Source organism: Elgaria multicarinata, chromosome 1, assembly GCF_023053635.1.
Source record: "Elgaria multicarinata webbii isolate HBS135686 ecotype San Diego chromosome 1, rElgMul1.1.pri, whole genome shotgun sequence".
Classification (NCBI taxonomy): Eukaryota; Metazoa; Chordata; class Lepidosauria; order Squamata; family Anguidae; genus Elgaria; species Elgaria multicarinata.
Genome location: NC_086171.1, coordinates 67400201 through 67422976, shown reverse-complemented (window position 1 = coordinate 67422976; position 22776 = coordinate 67400201). Strand labels below are relative to the sequence as shown.

At 41.8% G+C, this 22776-nt stretch overlaps 1 protein-coding gene across 4 annotated transcripts in view; it reads right to left on the bottom strand.

The window, feature by feature from the left end:
• The window catches only part of ELMO1 (engulfment and cell motility 1), a 361047-nt gene that overhangs the window by 10824 nt on the left and 327447 nt on the right, over positions 1 to 22776 (bottom strand). For all 4 annotated transcript variants that reach the window (XM_063129690.1, XM_063129691.1, XM_063129692.1 and 1 more), the window contains 3 exons: positions 10074 to 10237; positions 6905 to 7017; positions 4437 to 4544 (listed from right to left, as the gene is read on the bottom strand). In XM_063129690.1, the coding sequence (XP_062985760.1) occupies positions 4437 to 4544; positions 6905 to 7017; positions 10074 to 10237 (385 nt within the window). The remainder of the gene's footprint in view (positions 1 to 4436; positions 4545 to 6904; positions 7018 to 10073; positions 10238 to 22776) is intronic.

Sequence of the window (22776 nt, the reverse complement as noted above, 5' to 3'; positions counted from 1 at the left end):
TGGACTACAACTCCCATCATTTCCATAGAGCATAGCCAATCTTGGAAGATATAGGAGTTGCAGAAAAAAATCTGGACAGCACCAGTTTGGAGAAGATTGACATAAGCTTATCAGTTCTTACAGTTGTGAATTAAAATGCATGCTCTTTAATTCTTTTCTTTTGTTTCTAGACCAGATATTATGGCCGAAGCCTTTCAACCTTCTCTTGGGCAAAAAATACACAGTGGAGAGCTAGTGTGTTGTAATGGCTAGATTGCTGGACTAGGTCTCAGGTGATCCGGTTTCTAGTCCCCACTCAGCCATGAAGCTCTCTGGGTGACTTTGGGCCAGTCACTGACTCTCAGCCTAACCTACCTCACAAGGTTGTTGTGAGGATAAAATGGAGAGAAGGAGGACCATGTAAGCCACCTTGGGTTCCTTGGAGGGGGAAAAAAACCCAGTGGGATATAAATGTAGTAATAAATAAATAAATCATAACTGCCTTCTTAATTATCATAGGAAATATATTATGTGTTTAAATGTAGAAAAGTACCTTTTCAATTAAAGCTATGCTAATGATTTCTTCTAGGTGTCTTTCCAGATGTTTTCTAAACCACAGCACTATTCTAAGTGCCCCAATCCAACGCCAATGGTGTTATATTCTGACTCCAAGCAATGGGGAGGTCCCCTTGCTATGGTAGAGAGCTATGCATTGGTAAGACTGATGTGCCCTGCAGCACTGGAGAAGCTGACAGCCTTAAAATGATTAAAAAGCCCCAACGTTATTAAAAAGCCCCTAGCACAACACTACTGGAAGAGGGGGGAGTGGAAGGAGGGGTAGCCCTGATCATACCAGCAGCTACTTACAAAAAAAAAGTTACACAAGTATTCCCACTCTTGGGATTGGCGCAGCTGGTAGTACGCAGCCTCTAAACTTGTGAGACATCTATTGTTCTATTTTATTATTGCTTTAGAGTCCAAAGTAACAGTAATAAAATAAAACAACAGACTGTTAACAAGTTTATAAACTGGTATGTGTATGAATGAGTGCTTCTAGATGGAGGGCTCCCAGTGCTACCAGTAAGAAGGTGTTGTGCAGCTGTTGTATTCCCCCCACCCCCCAAATGAGTTTTCTGCAGTAAGAAAAAAGATGGAAGTAGTGGTGGGAAAACGCAGCAGGGTTACGAGTAGAAGACGTCATCATCTGGACTTCCTCGTAAAATTCTGTGAACGAGGCAGAGTGATGAAGCAACAAAAGCCTCTTCGGGAAGCACCCTCTGTGAGTGGGCAGGCATGTTCCTGCAGAGTTCTCTTTCTTGCCACTAGAGATGTTACAGGTACTGTTCTGTTCTTCTTTATGTACATCCATTGTATTCATTACTGCTGAGCAAAGAATGGAATTTCCCACAGAAAGAAACTTCCTGGTGTCACAGGAACACTGTGGGCTAATTCACCACCATGCTAGACATCAGCCCCCCTGCCCCCACCATCTACACTGCCATTTGTCCCTAAGCAACCGGTATCTTTTCTTTGGAAAAGCATCATATGGATCAAGCTAAGAAACCAAACCTTTTTTTGCTCCACCTTACCCCCCATTTGGGGTACAAGAGACTCAACAGACATATACATATTATATTATATTTTATACTATGCTTTTATACTTTTTTTATATTTTGAATGCTTTTCATGTTTTTAATTTTTGTAAACTGCCCAGAGAGCTTCAGCTATTGGGTGGTATAAAAATGCAATAAATAAATAAAAATATATTTTTTGTCAATTCTCCTGTCAAGGGCACAAGCTCTTCTAACTTCCCAAGTTTCTATCTTGAAAGGACATGTGTTAAAGGTATTATTAATGGAGTTTCTTTGTACAGTAGCCTTTCGAGAAGTGGAAGCTTCCCTTGGGGCCTTCAAGACAAGACTTTCCTAAAAAAAAAAATCTCCGTTTTTATTTTCGTTTCTGTAAACTTTGTTTCCGAAAGCTGTTTTCCCCAATACAGAACGTTCAATACAGAGTACAAAATGCAAAACATTGTTTTGTTTGTTCAGAAGGTGAACAGTGAAAACATTAGAGATGCAAACCCATCAAGTGGAGGTCCTTCACAAAACCCATCCAAAATGAACAAGGGGTTTTGTAAGAACGAAGCCTAGAGAACTGCACTCTAAGTGATGGAGTAGAATTTTGTACTTGCGCATTGAATAAAGAACTCTTCTAATTAAAGGAAGAAATCTCTCTTGACCACCTGCTTTCCCCTCTTCCCAAAGCTAGCTCTGCATAGCACATCTCGAAAACTAATTACTTTCTCATAAAACTTTTAAAAATGTGCAATAATAAGCAATCAGAAGATATTCTACTAAAGTAAGGGTCCCCCGACTTTTCTTTCTGAGGCCTAAATTAATTATTTCATCAACTTCCCCCTTTCCATGCTCTGCAGGAAATTACCATTGAGCTTGGGCAGGGGAAGAGCTGGGGAAAGCATGGACATGGATTCAGAGAACAGGATCCCTCACATCCTACATCTGAGCTCCTCCCTGCTGCCTATCATCCTGTGATTTGTAAACCGCCCAGAGAGCTTTGGCTATGGGGTGGTATATAAATGTTCATCATCATCATCATCGTCATCATCATCATCTCCCCTGCAGCTGGGGCTATCTAGGAGCCAAGATGCTTGAGCTGCTCACTCGTCTGTTACATGGTTTTATGAGGGTGGTTGTCATTGCCTTCTCATGTGATACACAGACTTTCCTGCCCTCAGAAATGGGCCACAAGCTTAGACCTTCTCAGATTCTGTATAGCTCCATCTCTGTGGCTCTGAAGGCAAGAGGGAAGACCCACTTCTAGACAACCACAAGGAAGCGTTTGTAAATTGGAAGAGGGCAGGTTCTTTTTTCAGACACCAATGTACCAATGAGCCCCATTGTCTAACAGAGGTATGTGAGGATAGGCAGCCACGGCAACTATGGTTTTGAGGACTAGGATCTTTTGTAGATCTATCAGCAATGCTACAATATCCTATATCAGCGGTTCTCAACCTGTGGGTCACGACCCCTTTGGGGGTCGAATGACCCTTTCACAGGGGTCGCCTAAGACCATCGGAAAACACATATTTCTGATGGTCTTAGGAACCGAGCTACATAATTTTGTTATATAACAGTTGCAAAATTACACTTATGAAGTAGCAACGAAAATAATTTTACGGTTGGGGGTCACCACAACATGAGGAACTGTATTAAAGGGCCGCGGCATTAGGAAGGTTGAGAACCACTGTCCTATATTATAAAATCTGACGCTTGCCTTTCCTTTCAGAACAGAACAGCATTCAGCAGGCAGTTTTCTTCCCCGATAGTATCACAATGGGAGAAGTGGTTTGTATGAAACTTCACCCTTAAAGGACAGAAGCCTATTTCAGGGTAACAACTCTACCCGAAAGTTAAATGTTTTGATAATCCAGCCAGGCACCAGCATGGACTTAATTTGCACAGCATGCTTTCACAGATAATAAAGCCTGGGAATTCAGCTTCATATCAAAGTTACACAAGGCTGCCTGTCTCATGATCATCTTTCATTCCACCCTATCATTCTGCACCATTCCTCTAAGAGTGAAGAGAAGTAAACACCTCCTTCCCCTGCCAGAGCTTTAAGAGGATTCCCAGATTCTGACGAAGGATTGCAGTAAAAAGTTTAGAATAGCCTTGAGGACAATCCCAAGGCTCTGCTGAGGTCCTTAACCCTGTATTTCTCAGACAACCAGCAGGAGAGAAACCACTAACAGTCTCCTCAAACACGTTTCAAGCTTTTTACCCCAGACACCGGATGATCTGCTTTTGTGTGTTTTTTGTTTTTTAATTTAAAGCATAGAGGGTTGGATTCAGGTTGAAGCTGGATCACCTGTGCTGTTGGAAGTGAATTTCAGCCCCCTTTCCTTCCCACAGAAGCTCCTCCAACTCCCTGAAAATGCTACACTGTAGATGAGTTCCCCTGTGGGGCTTCTTGTTGTGGTGGTAGCTGCCATTTTGAATATTCAAGCCATAGGGCAGTGTAGCTTGTCACTATGTGTGAATCCGGCGAGGGTGGATTGTTGGGGACTTTAACAAGCCACCTACTCACGGGCTGTTTTAGGTTTGCAGTGGGCTTGTTCACCACCCCAACAACTCCCCCTCACCAGGTTCACAAGAGACAAGCTATGGCACACCCCCATTGAGGCTCGAATATTGCTCTAACATCTGACAACCCCGAGAAACAGTCCAGCTGAAAGAAAGGCTTTGGCTATTGGGGTGAAACCAAAAATGATCCAGGGACCCATTCATCTCCCATTTCCTTTTCCAGCCTCTCTCCCTTCCTGCCTTCCCTCCTACCACCTGTCTTTTTGAAACCCTGCTTTGGCTGGCGTAACGATTTTCGCAATGTCACTGTAAAAAACTAAATATAAAACAAACAAACAAAAAAGAGGTGCTTACGCTTCTCCTGCAATGAATCGTGTGGAACCTCTCCCTGGGGACTCTCCTCCAAGTCTCCATAATGCAAGACTTTGTGGTTCGGTGAGAGTCGACAATACCAAAACTTGTCTGATAAGACAACAAAAGAGTGTTAAAGATTATTCACCTGTATTGTAACAACCAAGAGAATGTGAATCAGAGGAAACAAATAACTGCTACTTTGTAAGGAATAAGTAACTTTTATGAACAAGTATTTTGAGGAACACCCCTCTCCCCGTTAAATCTTTTATCCCTATAAAAGGGATACTATAAAAGGGATACACTCCAGCCCTTTTAAGATCCCACATGAATTTACATCTCTTACCACCTTCATCTTCTCCCACTATATATTGTTTCTTAAAAGTGTTTGTCGGGAGTTGCTACTGGTAATATTTGCTGGCAGGCTCAGGCGGCAACGGTCTTGAGTATACAAGGTCAACGCCAGCCAATTCCCTTTTTGAAATGAAGAGAGCCAGGGCCTCTCCTTCCTAGAACACCTCTATTTAATAAATAGGCCATAGAACATGGACCTGTCAGAAATGCAATTTTGCTGTACCTGAACTATAGCTCCCCCTCCCACCCATCTGAAACAAGATCAGACAAGAGTGATTGAAACTGCAACCGCTTCCTGATGCTGTGTCTGAACCAAACCAATTCCCCATAGTTACCACGAGTGGGGAAAACCAGAGAACATTTTGTGTGTGTTTCCCTTTGGGTCCAACAACCAAAATGAAACAAATAGGATCTCTAGCAACATGGCCACCAGTCTGTCACTACTTCACCTCATTTTATTTATCTTACAGTGCCATCCTATACTTACTCAGTAGTAAGCCCCACTGAATTCAATGGGACGTACTCCCATGTAAGTGGGGATAGGATTGCAGCCTTATGCTGTGATCCTATACATACTTACCTGGAAGTAAGATTCAATGAACAGTAGATGTTGTGCAGACTTCTACTGTTACTTTCTACTGTTAGTTTTACCCTACCCTGTGCCTGCTTACCCTACCCTGTACCTGTTTGCATTCTCTTCCCCTCCTTATTGTTTTACTATGATTTTATTAGATTGTAAGCCTATGCGGCAGGGTCTTGCTATTTACTGTTTTACTCTGTACAGCACCATGTACATTGATGGTGCTATATAAATAAATAATAATAATAATAATAATAATAATAATAATAATAATAACACAATGGGACTTACCTCAGAGTAGGCACGCATAGGATTGTACCATTAGTGTGTATTTTAAAATTGTTTGCTTGCTTCCCTGTTTATGGTAACCACCAGCTTCACATGTGACTTGCTAAGATCTTTACAACACTCCATATTTTGTCAAGCCTCCATAACGTGAAAAAATATGATGTGTTGTAAAAAACCCCACAACCCATCAGAAAATAGGTACGTAAAGCTTTCACTTGCAATGGCCCTCATGCGATTAGCACAAGGAGGAGGAAACACTTATCAGTAAGTGGTAGATGTGCCCAAAATATAAGGAGGATTTTATTTCAGGAAGGCTGAGCGGCAAATCCCTTAGATTCAGCATAAGCAGAAAATGTGCACATTATCTGAATTTCTGCATTAAAAGCAGGCAGTAAGAACACTGAAGTCATCGTCAAATTCTAGACATGAGAATTAGAGAGGGATCTAAAACAGCTGTTATTTAAAATGGGACTTTTAATATCTCTGCAAAAACACACACAATCACAAAAGAAAAGCCTGTTTTTTGCCATCATGTTTTATAAAATAAGAACAGTTAAGGTAAGGATTTTTTTTTTAGCAGTATGGTCTTATAGCTTTTAAAAATCACCCAGAATTTTTTAAAATTATTTTTAAAGAAATTGAAAATGATACTTGGGATGCCAAATTCCAACTCAGATACCAGATTCTTAGAGTAATCCCAAATGTATAAAATAGGTACAGAACTAATTCTAACTTTCTGATCACACTGTCTACAAACTGTATGAAGGAACCACGAACAGAACAAATGTACGGGACAGAACTAGATATTATGGCAATAATGCTGCCATCCCAAAAATGCAAACCCATGTCTTGTTCTCTCCTCTTCCCTATAATGTTTAGAGACCCTCAACCCATGCTGAGATTTCACCACGATGCAAATTCCCCTGCTCTACCGCTCTGTTTCTTTGGCTGCAAGTTGCAAGGGTGAGTAATGTATGGGAAGGGGCAGGAGACCGGGGGTTGTTGCTTTTGACAAAAGTTTCATGTTTGAAATAATATCTAAATCGAACTTTAGTACAACAGTGGTTCTACTCCACTTTTATACTGTATAAACCACATGCAGGAGCAGCACTTTAGAGGCCAATAGATGCTCTTCTCCCTTATTCCGAAAAGCACCCTAACAATGCAACAGAAAGGATTTTTCCAGTAATCAGGGCGGGGAAAAGAGGGGCAAAGCTGAACAGGTAGGGAAAATCATTGTGCTCAGTACCTTGTCGCCGTCGGCTGTTGAGTTTCCTAAAGCAGGTTCCCTCAACAAGGCGATTAAGTCGCTGCTGCTTAATCAACTCTAAAATTTCAGGCTGAATCTTCTCCTTTAGCTCCCTGGAGGAAATACACAAGCAAACACACACAGACGAAGTCACATCTCACTAGCTTTTCTTAGGACATCAGAAATCCTCACACTGCACACACTGCTTCTTTCCAGGCTGGGTTCATAATTAGGAAGCTGGAGTCTGAACTCCGCAGTGCATTTCTACTTTGGGCAAGTGGCTTATCCTTCCCGCTACCTTGGGCTAGCAACCTCCTCCGTGATGCTGCCAATTATTTGCAAGGGCAACATGAGAGGGTTGTTTCCTATTGAGCTCAATGAAGCAATCAGCTGGCAAATCCAATACAATGTGCAATTCTTTATCCCTTATAGTCGAATGCCCAAAAACATAATTTGAGTCACTGATCCTTGAGGACCTCTCTCTATTGTATTGCACTTGCAGAGGCAAAGCCTTGCTCCAAACATTGCACATTATTTTTTGCTTTTTAAAGTTTTGAATATTAACAAAATCATGAAATCATGAAAAACAAAAACAAAGAAACATTACATATATAGGGATATCATCATTTTTCCATCAGGTATACCGTTCATTAAAAAAAAGAAAAAGGGAGAGAGTTATGCATAGGTTTCAAGAAAAGCAGACTAAATATCCAGGTAATCCATTGCGCATTTGAGGATGGATGGGGCAGTGTTGTGTGCCTGGCCACCAGGGACAGGGCCTTTTGTGGGGTGGGAGAAGCAAAAAAAGGAAGAGATAGTCTCTAGTGTTAAAAAGTAGAAAAGTTTTAATCTCTTTGTACTGATAACTCTACGTTTAAAAATGTATTGTTGTAACAGGACTTTTTGAATAAAAGCTCGACGTTTCAGATCTGCCGATCCTTCTTCAGGAGCTGAGAAATTAAAACTTTTCTACTTTTTAACACTAGAGACTATGGCCATAGCTAGACCTAAGGTTTATCCCGGGATCGTCCAGGGGTCAAACCTGTTCATCTAGGTGACACACAGGGGATCCAGTGCTCAGGCAGCGGCGAACCCTGGATGATCCCAGGATAAACTTTAGGTCTAGCTGTGGCCTATCTCTTCCTTTTTTTGGTTTCACGTAGTGCTTTTCCCTCATCATTTTGATGGGTGGGGGAAGCACCAGGTTAACTTTCCCCAACCTGGTGCCCTTAAGATGAGTTACACTGCAATTCTCATAATTCCAAGCCAACATGGCCAATGGCCATGCTAGCTAGGAATTATGGGAGTTGCACTCCAACACACTTTGAGAGCATCAGGATGGGGAACATGTGCATGAAGCCTTTTCTTAGCAGCACTGAAAATAGAAAAGGTGGCCGCACCACAAATGCCAAATTAAAATAATAGACTCTCCCCTCCCCCCAAAAAAACCTTGAAATGAGAACGAGGCGTATGCAGCTCTCTTGACATTCAAGGAATCAACTCTCTTTACATTCAAGACTCCTGATCCATATTAGTAGCAAAATTGTTCATTTATTCTGCAAGGAAATTGAAACACGCACGCACCTACTCGTTACTTTCTTGACTAGCTTCCCTTGAGGAAGAACCTTTATATTTGAAATGTAGTGAGGAATTTGAATATCATTCTGTCAAGAAGCCTGCCTCACAGAATTGGTTCTGGCTCCTTTGTCTCTACTGGCAACATGACCAATAACTGCACCCTCAACTGTATCTCTCTGTGAGGAGAAGGGAGCATTATCGCCTTTGAAGTCTGGCTGCATGCCTGGGACTTGGGCCGTCAGGAGCTAAGCAGGCGGGGCTGATGCTTGGTTCCTGGGGTTCATTCATGCTCTCCACGGAGCATTGCCATGGAAGCACCGCGACTTCCCTAGAACCTCGACTCCTGCGTTCCAGGTTCAGTTCCTGGGGTTCATTCATGCTCTCCACAGAGCATTGCCATGGAAGCACCGCGACTTCCTTAGAACCTTGACTCCTGCGTTCCAGGGCCAGCCCAAGACATTTTGCTGCCTGAGGATTTTGAATGGACTAAATTCTCACGTTTTTGAATAGTATGGACCAAAGCTTTGGATGCAGGCCTCTGGTGTAATTTAGTACTATAAATAATCTCTTCAGAATTAACTCACTTTGTCAGCAAATTGAAGAACAAAACCTTACAGTGCATCGAGAAATCGCATTACATATCCTCCAAAACTGCATCAGCCTCGCCCTGGGTCTTTAGAAATCATTTGAGAATGAAACCCCTCAGGCAGAAAATGCATGCTTATCCAATATTTAAACTCGATTTCACATTCTGTCAGTAGGGAGCATCGGGTGACCGCAATCTATTAGGTTATAGCCATGCTTTGATTTGTTAAGAAAATATGAAGATTATAAAAATAAACTTGATGATAAATTAAGCACAACTGCTGTGTAACCTGCAAAAACCACCTGCTCCATTGTGCTTGATGGCTAAAAATGGTCTGGGATCTGCCATGGGTGGCGTGGCAACTATGGCACCCTTGTTAACATATGAAATGGGCCTGAGAGACAAGATGGGTTGGTAATTGGCCTCCAGCTCCAATAGCACAAAATGATGAAAAAGTAATACTAAATATCATTTAATACATGGAAATGAGAAAGATGATTTATAGCAGTTAAGTAACTCTTTTTTTTTTTTACTGGCATAAGAGATAGGGTAGAAATTCAATCTGTTTTCATGGGGTCCTTGTGGCTGTGGGCTTCTGCTATAGCCTTCATTTTGCCAAGTTTATGGATGGAGACATTTTGTTTTCTATGAGGAACTGGGCAGAAGAAAAAAAAATCATAGAGTGGGGAAAAAGGACACACACACACAGAGGGTGAAAATGTCAAAGCATCGTTTGCTGCAAATAAACTACTCTGAGCCCTCCAGGGATTAGAAGAGTCCACTTTAGGTGAACACAAAGAGGCTTTTTTTATTATTATTTATTCCTGCAGAAGGAAGTGAGCACATGCCAAGTAGATGTGACTGCCCTGCTTTCAAACAGCAGCCCTGAACCATTTTTATTCCCCAGGGTGACTCCTGAAGAGCTCAGAAATGTCATTCACATTAGTTAGACCTTTCAAGGAGGCTGCGAGGAGGGAAGCAAGACATTTACAGGAGAACACCTACAAAATTGGACGAGACTGGAAGTCTTCCTGGTTCATCCTCTCAGATTGGCGGATTTTCAGTATTTCGGCGTAGCTTAGATTCTGAAGTTTGCTTTTGAATTGATCCAGAGAACTAGGCTTCGTGGTCAGCGCTCTCATTATTTGCTCCCTCACCACTTGCATTACCTGTGGATTAAAACGAAGAAGTCTCAGTAACACCTGAGCAGCCTTTTCTTTGGGTACTTCCAGCACAAACGCAATCTAGAAACAATCTGCAACGGCTCCTCAAAAAATGCTATAACTCCAGTTTTACTGTATAAATCAGGACATCCTTATTCCTAACTTCCCATATGCAGAAGTTACGTGATGTTTGTATTATAGGGACCAATTGCTACGTGATTTTACCCTTCTTCTTTCCTGTGCAGTTTTAAACAAAAGGGCTAAGCTACCACCACCACCACCACCCCAGCAACTTTGGCATTTTGACCCAGGCCCCCAGAAAGCAAGGTGCCCCCTGCCTCAGCTCCTGTGTGCATTACTGGCCCCTGCCCCATTGCTCACCAAAGCCCCACCCATGCATGGGTCTTTGGAGGGGACAGCAGCACGATCCCCCGTATCACCCCTTCCCCTTGCCCCACCCTTTGGGTCTCCTGATCCCCCAGTGTTTCAGTCCAGAGAGAGATGAGCACTTCCCATAGCAACTTTTCAGTTTCAGATTTGTAAAATTTACACAAGGTCACCAGACTGTAACTAAATAAACATTTAACAAAAGATCCTAGAAACAGCTGCTTTTAAGTCACTGAAAAACTGAGGAAGATCCTATGCATGGAGCTGCCACTTGAACCATACAATTCTATACATGCCTACTCAGATTTAAAGTCCATTGAGCTCAATAGGACTGACTTTCAGGAAAATGTGTAAGGATTGTAGCCTCAGTCGAACTGGGCCTAGAGTCCAGTGAAGGATGTGAAACTGGTGAGAGCCCTTTTTGTCTTTATTTCAACGTATGAAGACAAAAACCAGAGAGTTCCCTTGCCAGCTTCTTCTCAAAGTCCCAGTAAGGGTCTTCTCCAGACTTTGCCTTGAGAGTTTAGAAAGACTTGCTGAAGTGGGGAAGGTAAACAAAACCATGCCGGTTTCACCTTCCCTGGTTTTGGTAGCAGAAATGAAATTGATACAGTTCCCTTTAAGGCAGAAAATGGAAAATGCTTTTCAATTTTTTGTTATTTCCCCAGCTCTGGAGAACATGTTTATGCCCCCACTTTTTAAAAGGGGGTACAACAGCAGTACAGTTAGGGATGCTGGAGAAATCTACTGCAGACACCAATGAGGCTGGACTCCCCAGAATCCAATCTGCGGAGTCCACAGCTGACTGCCCCCCTTTACTTGTGCATCCTCTGGATTTCGTGGCTCTTCAGCTTTATACACAAGATACACTAAGGGTGGTTGTCATTAGCTTATCGTGGGAAAATCACAGCCATAATTGGCATATTTTATGCCATTTGTGGCCGTAAAGCATTTAGTTCTACTTTAATTGTGGCTACAAATGGTGCAAAATACACCCATTACTGCTGTAATTTTCCCACAATAGGCTAATGGCAACTGCCATTAGTGTATCTTGTGTGTTATAAAGCCGGAAAGCTGCAGATGCACCTGGGCCCTGGGAAAATCCACGGGGTCCGGATGTCCGCAGAGCCCTGGTGTGGATTTGCTCATAGTGGGCCCTCCCCACCCAGAACAGACATTGCGGGAGGGGGGGTTGTCTATCCCTAAGTAAGTTATCCCCCACAAAGCAAGACTAACTTCTCTGCAACAAAGCCACCCTATCTATAACCTAGAGGGACTAGACATGGCACAATGGAGGACTTCTCATTCCTTTGTTCATCTGTGTTGGTCTTACTGGTTTAGGTATCCCCACCAGCCAAAAAGATGAGAAAGTCTGGCACAGTGTCAGAGCCACCATGAGTAGCTATTTTCTAAAACCTATAATTGGAGTGCCCGAGCACTAAGGATAGGTAAGAAATGTGTTCAGTTCAGAATTTTGCACTTTCAAACCAATATGGAAACTGAAACTCAATTATCTTTTCAAATGCGCGCAATGGAGTTTTCCAATTAAAAAAAACGCAAACAAAAATGTGTACATTAGGGGGAAAAGGGCACACAAAAATGCGTAGTGAAAACAATGTTCAAAAATGTACTATATTAGGAAAAGAACTTGCAAAAATGTGTATGTTAGGCAAAATTGCATCCAAGAATGCATGTATCCCAAGAAATGCACACAAAACTGTGTGTGAATTTCATGCAGAAAGGACAAACCAATCTTAAGACTGGAAAAAATTCTTAACATTTGAGATGAACCCAATGTAAGGCTGGAAAAATGAGAAACTGAAAGAAACCAAAATTGACGGAGTTGTCCCTCCCGGGCACCATGGCCATTTCAAAGATTCGCCCCACTGGGGAGTATTGGTGGCAGGGCAAGCATTCAGAACGCAAAGCCACCACTGAACAAAGTCCATGAGATGTTTGGATAACTACTGAAACAGTATTATCAATCAGCACCCATTGCTTTTATACAACAGGGAAACAGTAGTGCTACTAGAAAGATAGGCAGGTCTCCTTCTGCTAATGTAGGGAGAGTTGCAGGCCCCAGACAGTGGAAATCCAAACAGCTTGTATTAGTTCATTTTGCTTCATGGTTTTGGGATCTAGGTAACGATGCTACCCAAACGGTGCTGGTAGGTGTGGCAATGACAGGTAGTGACTACTTGGTTTACACAAAAAATGAAAAACCAAAAGTTACTCTGCAGCAAGGCACAGAGAGGCATCGCCAAAGCAGGTATAAGCAGAGTTCAAACTTGTGGGATCTACTAATTTATTTTTTACTTGAACCCTAAGGTCGACTAACCAGAGTCACATGCAAAATAGTGGCTGGGGGTGAGTGGAGCCAGATGCAAACCGGTGGCTCAGAAGGTGGAGCTAACTGCCTACTTGTCAGGATTGATCCCAGCAGTTCTCTGCAGTTCTGATGATACCAATTCTGATTCAGAGCTGAGAACAGGAAGACCAGCGAGCAGGGGAGGAAATTCCCTGAGAATCTCCAGAAGTTGGGGGAAAAGCTTCCCAATGCCTTGACAAAGAGGTGGCTCAGGCCGAGATACAGCCTCCTCCACCACCACCTGGGTGGGGAACCAAGTCTCTGAAGAGAGGAGCGTTTGATGCACTCCACCAGAATAGCCACCCATTGGACCAAATGCAAATGGAGCCACCATAAGGGAGGGGCTTGAACAGCTTTTCAGGTTTTGCCAACTGCCTATTGTGACAGACATCACTACCTTGCAAATGCCTTCCCTAATAAGAGAGCTCAGGATTAGCTATTTAGGCCCTGGAGCAGTCTTTGAGTTACACTGAAGCTGAATTGTAGAAAAACTTGCCATTAGCACAATAAAACCATATTAGCTTGAAGGCAGGGTCTCTGTTGTGTTGACTGTGTAGAGGGAAGGCTACCGCATCTTGACACTACTGTACTCCATGAGCCTTATGTTGACATGGATCTACATATACAAGTACAAATTTATATCTAGTTTAGTATAGATGAGAGATTCCAACAGCCTAATTTGGATTGGGAGGATTTTTTTTTATTGGTATTGTTAAACAAGTGGAAGTTGGAAACTCTTATTGATCTATTGCAAATCATCCAGTGATCTCCCAGTAGAACCCAATCTACCTTCTGCCCACCCCCTGAACTACAGCATTAAACTCTTTGGGCCTCCATTCTTCCCCTGTCTTCAACTGGCTCACATAATCTTCATCTAACCGTGTCCTTTTATGCTGGGATTAATTCACCTCTAATCAATCATCTATCTATCTATCTATCTATCTATCTATCTATCTATCTATCTATCTATCTATCTATCTACCTACCTACCTACCTACCTACCTATCTCCTGGAGCTAAAATAAAATAAAATAGCATGCACGTATATTAATTTTTGTATAAAACTGTATATTAATTTTTGTATATTTATAAAGGAGTAGAGCCTTCAAACAAGAGCTTAAAATTAAGAGAGGTTCTGAAGGAGAACCGTGAACAATGCAATCTAGAGAACTGGAATGAGAAATTGTAAAGCAAGTGCACTAAATCTGCATATTAATTATTTAACCAGAAGAAAATTCTACAGAGATGCAGTTAATTAACATGCGGAAAAGGAGGGAAGTCTCTGTACTGGGGGGAGGAGGAGGGGAGAGCTGGTGTCAGTCCGAACAATTATACATCACATTTTGTTGAAATGCTGTCACGTCTGATGAAATTAAACATTTATCTACCCACAACCAGCCAAGCATTCTATCAAATAAGGAAGCCTTTTAAAACACCCCTCACTAAAAATATAAAATAAAGAACCACCGATGCTCAAAATCAAACCTATTTTTTTCTAGAGCAAACTGGGAAAATGCTAGGAACTTGCTCAGCTGTCAAGCTTACCTTACAAATGTATCACGAATCAAGAGACTGCAGTTTTTCACACAGTTTGTGGAGATTTTATTCCCAAATATCACTTGGGCCTAAGAAGATGGCCGATGTAAGACCAAACCCAGAGAACCACACAACCTCCCACTGTGAGCAAAACTATTATTTTTCCAACTCTCCCTCTTATTTGTGGGGCCTGCATGAGAAGAAATGCTCCCAGTGAACTGTAACTCTGTTAGGGAGCATGAAAAGACCACATTTTTTCAGTTAACAGTTTCAAACAAGCGTGGAAGAGAACTTCGGTCATACTCAACTTCGGAGGCCAGTTGTCTTATACCAGCTCCCCCATTTATGAGACTAACCTGGAAATGACAGCTACAATCAGTGCTGGCTCCAGGTTTTTGAGGGTCCTTGGGGAAAACCATCCTTAATGGGCCCCCTCCCCCAGTGAGTCTACCTTCTCACTATCATTGTTACCAGTTGCTGCTGCTCATCTTCTCTCTCAGAATTGCTACCACTTGCTTGCTTGACAGGCAGAGAGCCAGTGAACAAATACCTTCACACCACCACCATTGCCAGGACCAGAGAGAGAAGTGGGTGGACAAGCAGGTTGCAGTGATGAAGAGAAGGAACAATACAGGCTGATCTTGCCAGCAGGCCCCTCAAGCAGGTGTGGGCCCTCAGGCAGGTACCTGTCCATGTCTATCTTTAATGCGCCCTGTCCCAAAACTCAGGTCCATCCATGAACAGGCTTCAACACTCTGCCGTTTCTTGGGAGTGTGCCAAACATGTTCTTCTCATAAGAGAGAATGGTTAACTATTGGGCGCAAATGATACTGTGGCTTTAGCTAGACCTAAGATTTATCCTGGGATCCCCTGTGTGTCATTTACATGAACAGGGATGACCCCGGCATGATCCCGGGATAAACCTTAGGTCTAGCTAAGGCTTGTGTTTCTGGAATGCTGAAGACAACCTCGACACCTTTACAAACCAGTTGTCTACAACCACAGAATGTCACTTGTTTGGGAAAGAAGAAAGCTGAGAGCAACGTTTCTACCATGAGGGACATTTATATACTACCTTGGGGTCTTTAGAAAAAGGCATCCATTATTTTATGTGAGGTTGTGAATGTCTGGAATAAGATTAATCCTTTAAAGAGGAGATACTTTAAAACAACTGTAATGTTATCTGCCTGGAAGGAGACTACATTAAGAGCCCATTTTGACGATGGATTCTGCAATGTTGATTGCTAATTTAGAAGGAATAGTGCTTCTTATTAACATCCCTGCCAAAAAATTAAAAGCATTGTGTATTTCACCTTTTTTCCATTTCTCTTTTACTCTAAAATAGAAATCACGGCAGTATTCCAAATTGAACGGCCAGGAACAAACCTTACTGAAACAATTTGAAACACGTCCATGGGATTTATTCAGCTTTGGATGTGGTACTTATAAACATTTAGAATATAAATAGAAAAAGACTCTGGAGAGTCCTGGAATAAAATTATGTTTCTTATCACTTATTCAAGAGCCAATGCTAGGCAGATCAGATTTTTTTTTTTTAGAACTCTTCAGCTTTATCATTCTGTTTCTGCTTTTTTGGCAAAAAATATACAGTATCACTGAAGAAAGACATTCCAATGAAGCTCAATTTTTTCAAATAAGACTTAATTTGTTCCTGTCAACAACTTGTATTATTCATCTAGTTGCTGACAACTTCTCATTAAGTGTGCCCATTTTGACACCTAAGGGGGGGGGGGAATCCATAATTTAAAAACAAAATTAAAAAAAACTGTACTTCAATCAGAAGGTTTTTTTCACCCACAGAATTCTTCTAAAATTGCTCATGAGCTCTGCTGTGTATCTACAACAATAATAATTGGTGGTAGCAATGCACACTTGTAATTTTGCAAGTGTCATGGGTACTCTTGAAAAATGGCTGCCACAAGGACTTGCCTGTTCACAAAATAGCTGCCATGTTGGGCATGGCGTGTCACAAAACACATTTCCTAGAAGTAGTGAGGCTAAAAGAAAAGTGCCTTGCCCAATAACAGATCACCGGTGGTCTGCGTTCCAAAACACAAAACTACTTTTTTAAACCCACAGTTTTCTGTTCCAATCTTCATTCACAGAAGAAAAACTAATGAGGCTCAGAGAACTGATTAGAAGGCAGAGGTGAGGTGCCAAATCACAAATTTGCCCCCATAAAACACAACAAAATGCCAGTTTCACAGCAGCACCCCCACATGGCAAAAAGGCCAGCCATACAGCCAATCCCCCATACACTCAAAAACCCAGTTAACACACAAACACCACATCTCAACAGAACGCACCCTACAAAACCCAGGCAAAACATACACCAAAGTAAATCAACCAACCAACCTGCTAACACACATGTACCACACATACACACAATCAAAGCACATGCCCATGTGCGCACACAGCTCAATCTAAACACACACTCTTGCTCCTCCTCCCCCCTCTAGCCCCCAAGGTTAGCACTGGAGGGTAGCACTTCGCTTTGAAGCAGACCAGCCTCCCAGTTAATTTCTTTAAAATTCAAGTTATCTTTTTTTAAAATCATGAAGGACAGGGAGCCCCCGCTGATGTGAAGGCAGGTGTCATGGGTACAGTGGTGCCCAATGGGCACCACATTGTGGAACCTCATATCTAGTCCATTATTCTTCCTCCAAGATGCACCAGCCAATGCCTCAGGAAAGGTCTTGCTTTCAGCAACTAAACCCATTAAGGAAGTGGGGCCCAATGACTGAGCAAGTGCCTCCCCTTCACCAGCCAATTACGGCTCTCCGACATGGAGGAAATGCCTGCTCATTTGTCCCCCCAACCCCATATAAATAAGTTGAAGAGGGTCAGGATGTAAGTTAGGGCACTCTCTGTGGAGGCCCCCAGTTCATGCTAAGGTGCAACAAGCCCCCACTAAATACTTTTAAAAGTAAGTTAAAGACCTTTTCATTTACAAAAGCATCTGGCTCCTGACTTGTTGGTTTTTGGTGTTTTTAGGTAAGGTGATTATTGTTGTATTTTAAAATGTTTTTATTATGATAGTAGGATTTTATTGTCTTACTGGTGCTTGTTTTACTAATATTGTATGCCACTCTGTGCCACCTTTGGAGGAAGGATGGGTTATAACAACAACAACAACAACTCAGAACACTTAGAAATACAGGATTGCCCAGGACATTGCTCCAATTTCAATCTTTGCATCTCTTCAGATCAACAGAATAGAAGTTGGAAAAGTAAAATATACAACAAAAATATGTAGATAAGCGGATTGAGGCCAAATGCCTTGTCTGGACAGGGTGTTTATACTATTTAACCTCTAGCCAACAGCATTTTGAAGCCACCTGCCACAATGTAAGATTAACTCTGTATGTATCATTTTAATCACGTTGACCTCATCTCTGTCTGGTCACCTTTTGATAGCTTCCTCCACCACCAACCTTGATCTTCTCCTGCTTCTGTTCTCTCCTCTCCCCATTCTCACTCTCTTATCTCATCCCACAGATTTTACTTTTATGCAAAAATAATGATTGTGCTTTCCTAGGAGGAAGATCAAACTTCTCGATATGCTTTCTGTACAGCGAGCAGGCAAATTAAATGACAGTCAAAGGAGTCAATCATGAGCACAGAGCTGAAGCAGCAGATGCAACTAAAAACTATGCTAGAATACAATGTCTAAATGCTTCACTAATATTTGGGCACTGAACTGACATCAGGACAATTGAGCATTTTACACCAACAATTAGGGACAACCACATTAATTGCGCAATTAATGGTAAAGAGTTTGTCCCTACCTGAAAGATTACCTTGATGCTACAGACCAGTTGGAATCCAAAGGAACAGTTCATGTGCTGTTGGGGAAGCCTCACATGCAATATAAATTTCTTTGGTGTGTTTCCCCCCTCCCCTTCTGGAACTCTTGCTTTTAATGAGGTTGTTCCATTGTACTCATGTTTAAACTACTTTACATTGTGATTAAAATAATGTAAGCATTATTATTCCCCTACAAGAAGCTCTGGAACCTGCAGGATCAATCAATGAAATTTGACTTTGATTCAAAGCTATTATGATTTTGCTGTCTTCAAACACTATATATGCAAATTCAAATACTGCATCCTAGAATGGTATTTTTTTATATTTGATCCTTAAAAATGGAAGACCTATTGATTTCTTCCTTACTAATCTTTGGTCTTTGAAGATGCTTCAGGAAAAGCTGAGATTTAATATGCAATAATAATACTTGAGGGGCCACGCTCACCTCATGTACTATTGTGCTCTCTAAGGCTCTATAGGGATGGTAATTTTTGCAGAAGATAGGGAGAAACTTCCATCTTGGTGTTAACATGGTACTAGTCCTCATGGAGCTTTGGTAGATTAGTGCACAGACATAATGGGAGGAAGGGGAATGCTGTTTGATTCATTTTTCTATTCAACATTGCTGCTGCTTTGCTCTAGTCCCATTCCAGTAAGTGGAGTGATGAAAATGACTAGACAGACTGTAAACGGCTTTTTGTCCCATCAGTTTCACTAGAGGAAAACTAAAACATCCTGGAAGGTGCTGGTGTTAGGGGATAATGCACACTATCTATCCAAAGATGCAGAAAGAGGTGTCACCCCAAGACTGGTATGTATCATTGAGTTCTTAGGAACATAATAAGCTGCTTTATCCTGCCTGAGTCAGAGCATGTGTCCCTCTAGCCCAGTGCTGTCATAACTGTTGTGTTTTTATTGTACTTTAGTTAATGTATCATTTCAATCAATTTTAAATGTCTCTGTAAGCTGCCTTGAGTGCCATTTTTTGGTAGAAAAGCAGCATACAAATACAACAGCTGGGATGATTTCACTTAGTGAAAAGGTAAGTGAGGGGGACATGACAGAGGTGTACAAAATTATATAATGGTGTGGAGAAGATGGATTCTTCTTAGAATTATAGAATAGTAGAGTTGGAAGGGGTCTACGAGGCCATCGAGTCCAACCCCCTGATCTTCTAAGGTGCCTTCTCCTATTGGCGGCTAGCTATCATTACAGCTATTCTTGTTTCTGACGTCACTGCTCCAAATAATTGTATAGAAGAACAACTATACCATTCCCTCAAGTTCTTTAGTGTTGATGTTTGTCTCCTTCTCACTGATCTTTTCTTTTTAATTTTCCCTTGTATAATAAGTTGGAGTATGGTGTATTTTGCTCCTCGAGTAATATGAGAAAATAGATAGAGAGACATTTTTCTCCCTCTCCCATAATACTAGAACCCAATGGGGTCATTCCATGAAGCTGATTGGTGGGAGATTTGGGATAAATAAAAGGAAGTATTATCTCAATTTTAGAATTTCTGTTTACCTCCCAGAGAGCTCTGGCTATGGGAGCGGTATATAAGTGCAATAAAAATAAATAAATAAATAAATAAATAAATAAATAAGTACTTCTTCACTCAACGCACAGTTAAACTATGGAATTCACTACCCACAAGATGTAATGATGGCCATCAATTTGGATGGCTTTAAAAGGGGGTTAGACAAATTCCTGGAGGAGAAGGCTATCAATGACTACTCGTCCTGATGGTGCTGGGCCACCTCCAGTATCAGAGGCAGTATGCATATGTACACCAATTACTGGGGGAATATGGGCGGGAGGGTGCTGTTGCACTCATGTCCTGCTTGTGGGTTTCCTGTGGGCAGCTGGTTGGCCACTGTGTGAACAGAATGCTGGACTAGATGGATCTGTCGTATGAACCAGTATGGCCCTTCCCATGTTCTCAATAAGATAAATAAATAAATCATTGGTATTGGCTAGCATTGGCTCCCCAGCATGTCAGGAAAGAAAATTTCCGGCTCTATCTGGAGTTGCCAGGGATTGAACTTGGGACCCTCTGCTTGCAAAGTAAAGCATCTACTCTACCAGTGAGCCACAGCCCCTTCCCTTCTTGAAGGAAGGGCTTGCTTGGGACTAGATGATTACCAGTTAAAGGCTAGGATGAAGAATGTGTTTAGGTCTACAGGATAAATTAGATGACTACTGTGGTACAGGGCAGATGAGAATGGTTTTTTTTGAAAGGAGTGGAGGTGTGCACAGCTTTCACAACCAAACTAGAAGAATGATCCAACTAAGAATCTGAGAACAGCTATGTCATCGTTGATGTGTGTGTGTGTTTTCTGTAAATATAGTTCAGGGGAAATGGATCATTAATTGCTGAAATAAGCACATTAGCTTCTTGAATTACTACAGATCTACAGGCAAGGAAATAAGAGTCTGCAGGGAACTGAACATGAATACATGAGTTGATTTAACAGCTGTCTCACACTGCAAGAGATGAACAAACTACACAAGCATATGTCATCAAACACCATTACTTTTTGGTTTTGGATGGTACATCACTGAAATTCTGTGAGTGCATCCATTGTTTCATTGATTACATTTCTCTACCTCCCAATAGCCAAAACTCTCTGGGCAGTTTACAAAGATGAAAGACAATATTGTACATAATGTAAAAACCATTTCCATACAAACATGTAAACAGACAGCACACCCACCCACACCCAAACAACCTTAAGCATCAATGTTGTGCAGAGACAACTCAAAATTTTCCAATGCTTTTATTTCATTAATTGGATAATTTGCAGAAGTATCACGATGGAGGAGGGGTTGCAGCTGTCAAATGAGAGGACAACTCACTTAACAAATATTGAAATATAAAGAAGCAGCTGTACTTTCAGAGACTGATAACAGCGAGTAGCAGGTGAAAGTCGAACCTATGTGACTGTAAGGAAAATGGAGCACTGGCAATATCTAAAGTACAAGGCAGGCAGGGGGACTTGCAGGCAAGGGCATATATGGATAGCAGCTACCTGCACTCCTGGACTGGTGCTTTACCAAACAGCTAGGAGCATGGGAGCATTACATGGGAATTAGAGATGGGTACGAGAAAATCTTATGGGGGGAGAGGGAAAGCAGGACCCTATTTCTCCAAGACCCTGCCCCACTACCTTCTGCTCATTGTGGGAAAAACAACCATGCTAACCACTGTTTACAATATAGTGAACACATTATCACCCTGCAGTGAGGATATCAGGAGCATTTCAAATGGGCCGTCTGATCCACGAAAGTTCTACCTAGAAGACTGCATTCACCCATAGGAGCTTGCCCAGGTTTTAAGATCTTCAGGGGAGGCCTTTCTCTCAGCTCCACCACCATCGGAGGTGTGTCTGCTGAGGACACTTCTTGGTGGTCACCCCCAGGCTCTGGAACGCCCCATCTCTGTTATCCTTGTTTTTATTCAGGCAGGCCTTTGGTGTGTAAGCTAGTCTATTGCTGAAAGGGGTTTATTTCTTTTATTCTTTTGTTTTTATGGATCTATTTTTATGTGATGTCTGAATTAAGATTTTGTTTTTAACTTGTATATATTATTGCTAACTGCCTTGAGCGCCATTTAGAGCAGAAAGACAAATCTAAATTAAATCAGTAATAATACATTTGAGTCATCTCGACATGTCCAAACTGACCAGCCAGATGGGACAAATAGGGAAGATTATGGAGCACATATCTCATCAGTAAAAGTAAAGTAAAAAGAAAGAAAAAGAAGAAAAGAATGCTCTTTCATAACAACAAGTTCCAGAAGGTTTAAAATTATTACCTGCAATACAAGAGGGGTAATGCATCAGGGAGTCTCTTACTACATTTGTTACTCACCTGTATTTGGTCTCAAAGATGTGGATTATTTGAGCATTATATGTTAAATGGGAATTAGAAAAGGGTAAGAGAACAATCTCTCGTTTGCTGTCTTCAGAAAGAGAATAATATTTACTTGGCAGGATGTATCCCTCCCCCACCTTCCGAACACACAGGAAGCAGGGAGACACAAAACGGCAAAGGTCTTAAATGAGTATCTCTATGCCATTCTATGTCCTTCAGGCAAAGTAGGCACGAAATGACTACAGCATACAAAGGTTTCACTGCCCAAGTAAAAGGATGTGACAGCTAAATTTGACAGTCTATGGGAAACTGCTTATTACTTCATTGAGATCTGGGTCAGTTGGGAATGATGCTATTTCTTCCCCTACCCCCTGTCTGATCAAGCTATGACCAAAATAGAGCATGAGCAATGCTTGGCGGTTGGTGGATTATCCAGGAATCTTTCCAGCAATGTTTTCTGTGTCTCCCCTTCCCCCGTATCAGGAGCCGATAGCTGTACTCAGAGGTAAAAAAAGAAAAAGGGGGAAAGGAAAGGAAGCTCCAATCTGTTACTA